The sequence below is a fragment of the Sinocyclocheilus anshuiensis genome, unplaced genomic scaffold, assembly GCF_001515605.1.
Source record: "Sinocyclocheilus anshuiensis isolate Anshui unplaced genomic scaffold, SAMN03320099.WGS_v1.1 scaffold166, whole genome shotgun sequence".
Taxonomy (NCBI): domain Eukaryota; kingdom Metazoa; phylum Chordata; class Actinopteri; order Cypriniformes; family Cyprinidae; genus Sinocyclocheilus; species Sinocyclocheilus anshuiensis.
In genome coordinates, this window is record NW_015546050.1 from 695,145 (window position 1) to 700,688 (window position 5,544).

Consider the following 5,544-nt stretch of genomic DNA (forward strand, 5'->3'; position numbering starts at 1 on the left):
TCTCGGATTTGGATCGGCTCTCTCTGACTGATACCCGATCCGAGAAAAATGGCGCTATCGGAGCCGATACCCGATATGAATATCGGATCGGTGCATCCCTACACTCAACCAACACCAGGGAAGGCAGTTTTTGTCAGAGCCCTTGTTATTCTTAATTTTCACATACATTTTCATTTTTACACCAGACATATATATATCGGTTCAAAATATCGGTTGAATACTTGAACTGTAATAATTGGTATCGGCCCTGAAAAACACATATCGGTCGACCCCTAATCTGAAAGCACATGAAAATACCACATTTAATAACATGTTTTTACTCCAAACTCACTTCATAACGTCAGTCGAGTGTTTGAAATAAATCCTTCTGTGAGATGATGTGGCTTCTTACACAGAATAAGGAACGCAACATATTTCATAGTATTTAAGCAGTAATAAAGGCTATGTCGATTAGCATTGTATTATTATCAGGGACGTGCACAGACATTTTGAGGGGCAGGGGCTCAAGTGAAAAAAGGGCACTTCTCATATTTATTTCAATTTTTTCCTAAACAAAATGTTAAATATATTAGGGGTGTGCAATATAGACAAATAAATATATCTCAATATTTTCTGGGATTTTATCAATAAAGATAATTAGACGATATTTTGCTGAGTGTGTTATTGTGCTGATATCTTAAGGACTACCGTGGACAGCTGACTCCTAAAGTTTTTGATATTCTGTGTGGTAGTCAGTTCACAGCAGTGATAGAAATTAATCTTTCCCAATAAGTTTAAATGGATTTTTACTTTTTATGGGAATTTTTACCTTTTTTAAGCCATTTTTTCTAAAAGTGTGCATCATCTTTTCAGTCAAATTCTTAAATTGAATCAGTCAATTAGAATAATAAGTCATTTGGGCTGTTACCAAACAAATGAAATCAGTATTGACTAAATTAATCTTTGCAATGCTGAGAAAACACAGAAGCTGCATTAGAAGGGGCATTTAGATGCATTTACACACTGTTTAATGCAGGACATTAATGTTTTTAACCTGCAGTTTCAAATGCATTAATACGGTTTTGATATTTTAAACATACATTGAATACTGATATTTGAAATTATAAAAAAAAAAAAAATGAAGAGACTTTAAATGTGAAATTAAAACTGCCAGTAGGTGGCAGCGAGTCATTGCGATTGAACCGAATCATTTAAACAGTTGATTCATTCAGGAAGGAAACACCATCATGTTGCTCAGACACGCAAAATTGGAATTATATTTGTTGGTGAAATAGAGCAAGAACAGTCAATATTGTGTCAACAACGTAAGTGTCTTAATATTAAATTATTGTTCATTGAACTGATGTAGGTAGCTTAGTCTTTTAGTTATCACCATTCACCTCCACAGCAAGACAAACACAACTGGAAAGGGAGAGAGGGCTTCACTTCTACGGCTCTCTGTCTGTCTGTCTGTGATGTGCCTATCAATGTGCGCTACACTGCTGTGCTGCAGAGACGTGGAGAAAGGCATCGGAACTTTCTCCGGAGTTAATAAACCCGACCTGATATTTTGATTGTTTATTTGTTTGACAAGGAAAGCTGTGCGCAAACAGAAACACACACACACACACATACAGTGGTGTGAAATGTTTATTAGTCATGTTGAATTAATGAAAGCAGTTAAATCTTCTGTTTATTCAGCAGCCGCTATAGGGATTTCCTGGGTTTCTTCTGCGGGTCGTATTTGGAGTTTCAGCGGGAGAGCTCCCTCTGGTCTTCGGATGGAGATTTACTGCTGATCACAGAACCGTGCTTCACTGAATGATATGCATGACCATCGCAGCTTTGCTATTTAATTTTGATTAATCGTGCAGCCCTAGCTTCCGGTTTTTGCTGTATCCCTTCTAGCCACAACCGTTTGGGGTGGCAATTCCAGGAAAGGAAATATAAATTAAGAAAAGAACATCTAATAAATTAGGGGTGTGTAGAGATATTAACTGCATTGCATTGGGTGGAAAAGGTAGGACAGGGAGACGTTTTGATATGCTCTGACTCTTTATCAGTTTTAGCAAGTTTAAGGTAATTTCACTCAAAAACTCAGCAAGAAATTCTGTAGGAAATGCTTCAGTTAAACACAAGAATAGTAAATAAGGGATGCCAAGTAAGTTTTATGTGGGTCCCAGCACAGTTGGGATTAGGGTTAATGAAATGGCGGATAGGCTGGCTAAAAGGGCACTCACAAAGAGAACGTAGAAATGCAAGTCCTTATAAGTAAAGCAGAGGTTAAATGCTTAATATGGGAGAAAATCAATAAAAGGTGGCAAGAGAGGTGGGATAGAGAGGAGAATGGGAGACGGTTATACCAAATTCAAAGAAATGTTAAAGAGGGAATTTTTGTGTTAAATGCACACAAAGAGAGAACAGATCAAGTTTTATTTTAACAAATTACCTGATCCACACTCCGGAGCAGAAGGGGGTGGTAATGCACCTATAATCTGAATGCCAACTGCCGTTAAACTAATAAGAAGAAGAAGAGACTTTTACGACCAAATCAGCAAATATTTTCATGAAAGTTTTTCTTTCTCTTCATTATTTTCATGCCAAACATGACATAGTGCCCAAAGATGCTGAAGAACGCCTGGTGAAGCAACTGAGATCCATGTGAATGTTATAAAGATGGCGTTTATTAAAGAGGAGAGTGAAGACATGAAGATTGAAGAAGCATTCAGAGTGAAACATGAAGATACTGAAGAACAAACAGGTTGATTTTCATTCTCAAAGCTGAACTCAGTCAATATTTATTTCTCCTTAATTGCAAATTCTAAATTTTATTTACATATAAAAATACCTACTATGCTGTTGTGCATGCCAAAAAACAACAATGATAATAAAATATAAAAATATTTTGTTTATTTCTCTAATTGCAAATGCTGTTTTTAAATGTTATTTACATATAAACTACTTCGTATGTTGTATTATATTTTATTGGAAACTTATTTTCACTGTTATGTGAGACGAAATATATACACTGACATTCACATCATTTTGACAGCTTCATTTGAATTTGAAAGATGCTGTTGGATCATAGAAGGTAAACGTTGTAGCCATTAAAGAAAGTTTTAGTTTCATATTCATGTTTAAATATTATAGTACTATTTGTTTAAAATTTGAATTGAATCTAGGTTACATATAAAAATGAACACCGTTACAAACTAGCTAGTAGTTACTAAGCCTCTGGGGAGGACAGTTTATATAAGAACTTATGAATGGCTGGTGCAACACTGAGCTCTATGTGGCAGTAGTCTTGTGGGATATTCTTGGCATTAGGTCCCAAAACGTAAATTAGCTACTTCTCCCTCTACCTAGGCACATCATATCATGAGACCACAATAGCAGGCATTTAGAGAACAATACATTTAAAATAATAATAAATACATTTAAAAGGAAGCACTATAGTTCAGGTGGGGTCAGGCAAACATATACAAAAAAAGTAATGTGACAATAAAGAAAAACAAATGACATGCCAACAATCAGAGATCAATTCAGACACCTGATAGCAGTCAGCCATGTCACAAGGAGAAATGCAGGGATAAACAATATCAGCAAACAACAAAGACATATAGGACATAACGGTTGATATTAAACCCAGCATGCAGTCACTTTAGTGTTGATAAAATTGGGCTTATATGATTATATTGCTTGGATCTGTTTTCATTCTCAAAGCTGAACTCAGTCATTTGACCCTTTTTAAAATGTCGACCTCTACAGAATTGAATACTGCTTTTGAAGAATGTCACACGAGTGGCCAAAAATAAGTGGTTTTATGTGATTATGGAGTGGGTCGCACATGTGGACAGACATGTTGAGATGACATGACCAGCCTATGGACATGTTACAAAATATGCGTTACTAAATATTTTTGTGTTGCAACATTAAAATTAGTTGAAACTTAACTCTAAATAGAAAACTTTACAACATTAACAGAAGCCTCTGACCAGGAGTAATGATTGGAATGAAACAGGAGATTTATTGAATTGCATCAGTAAGCTCATTTATAGCACTTACACTTTTTTACTTTTTAAGAGAGAAAACATTATGTAAATAAATTACTTTTAGCAGTTCTTTAACATAAACATGATCTAAACGGCAGACTTCACCTCATCACTCTGTGTTGTGCATGCCAAAAAATATGGGGTCAGGCAAACATGTACAAAAAAAGTAATGTGACAAGAAAGAAAAACAAATGACATGCCAACAATCAGAGATCAATTCAGACACCTGATAGCAGTCAGCCATGTCACAAGGAGAAATGCAGGGATAAACAATATCAGCAAACAACAAAGACATAGGACATAACAGTTGATATTAAACCCAGCATGCAGTCACTTTAGTGTTGATAAAATTGGGCTTATATGATTATATTGCTTGGATCTATTAAGCTCTCTAGCTGTTGCATTTTGAACTAACTAGACTCTTCTTCCACCTAGAAATGTTACAGGTTAAAAAAATTACCATCCCTTCTGTCTTTGCTATCATCAAAATACTCTGCCAACTTGAGAGTTTTGCAGTTTTGTCAGGTTGTGAGGAAATATAAAACAGAATATCATTGTCATAACAGTGGAAACTAATAACAGTATCTCTAATAGTAAACATATACCAAGAGAAAAGCAAAGGACCTAATACTGAGCCCTGTGCCACTCCAAAATTGTGTCTGATAAGGTGTCTCTTCATACAAACAAAGTTGTAATGGTTGAATAGCTTGGACCTGAATGTGTTAATGCTTGTCCACAAATGGCAACATAATTCTCAAGCTATCCAAGAGAATGTCAAAGTCTATGTTGTCAAAAGAAAACTTGTAACTTTTATAAGTACAGTTTCAGCTCTATGATGTGACTTAATTCCTGAAATTCTTCACAATTCTCCATACTGTTTCTCAGCAAAACTGAACATTTGTTAAGAGGACACTATTTTTCTAATGTTTTGGACATAAATGATAGATCTGAGATCGGTCTATAGCACATTCACAAAAAAAAATAGGCTAAATGTGCTTAATGCAGAAATTCAGGAGCAACTTATCTTAATAAGATAAAATAAATTTTTTGTTGAATACAGCCCCAATTCTTCTGGGTCAAACTGTTTTTTGTTTTTTTTTGACGAGGGCTTTGATAATTGTTAGCTTGAAAGTATTTGGGACGTGTCCTTAAAGGGATAGTAAACCCAAAAATGAAAATTAGCCCATTATTTACTCACCCTCAAGCCATCCTGGGCGTATATGACTTCCTTCTTTCAGATGAATTCAATCGGAGTTATATTAAAAATTGACTTTGATCTTCCAAGCTGTTTAATGGCAGTCAGCGGGTGTTGCATGCATCAGTCCAAAATAAGTGATTTGCGCATGCGCCGGTGAGTCTCATGAAAACTAACATTTGTTAACAGGAGCAAAGGAAGCAAAGTTTTCTTACTTCAGCAAAGGAAATCCAGTCTCCTCTTGGCTTACATCGAAATCCTCCGACATTCTTCTTTACAAATCCTCGTTTTGTACTTCTAATAAGTGACGTTGTTTTG

The 5,544-nt window shown here is 35.5% G+C and overlaps 1 protein-coding gene across 1 annotated transcript in view; it reads left to right on the top strand.

Annotated features, from left to right (window-relative positions):
- Positions 1–5,544, top strand: part of LOC107699146 (gastrula zinc finger protein XlCGF57.1-like) — an 11,144-nt gene that overhangs the window by 3,773 nt on the left and 1,827 nt on the right. Inside the window, exon 2 of the mRNA XM_016500331.1 lies at positions 2,595–2,740. Coding sequence (XP_016355817.1) covers positions 2,656–2,740 — 85 coding nt within the window. The 5' untranslated portion in view covers positions 2,595–2,655. The remainder of the gene's footprint in view (positions 1–2,594; positions 2,741–5,544) is intronic.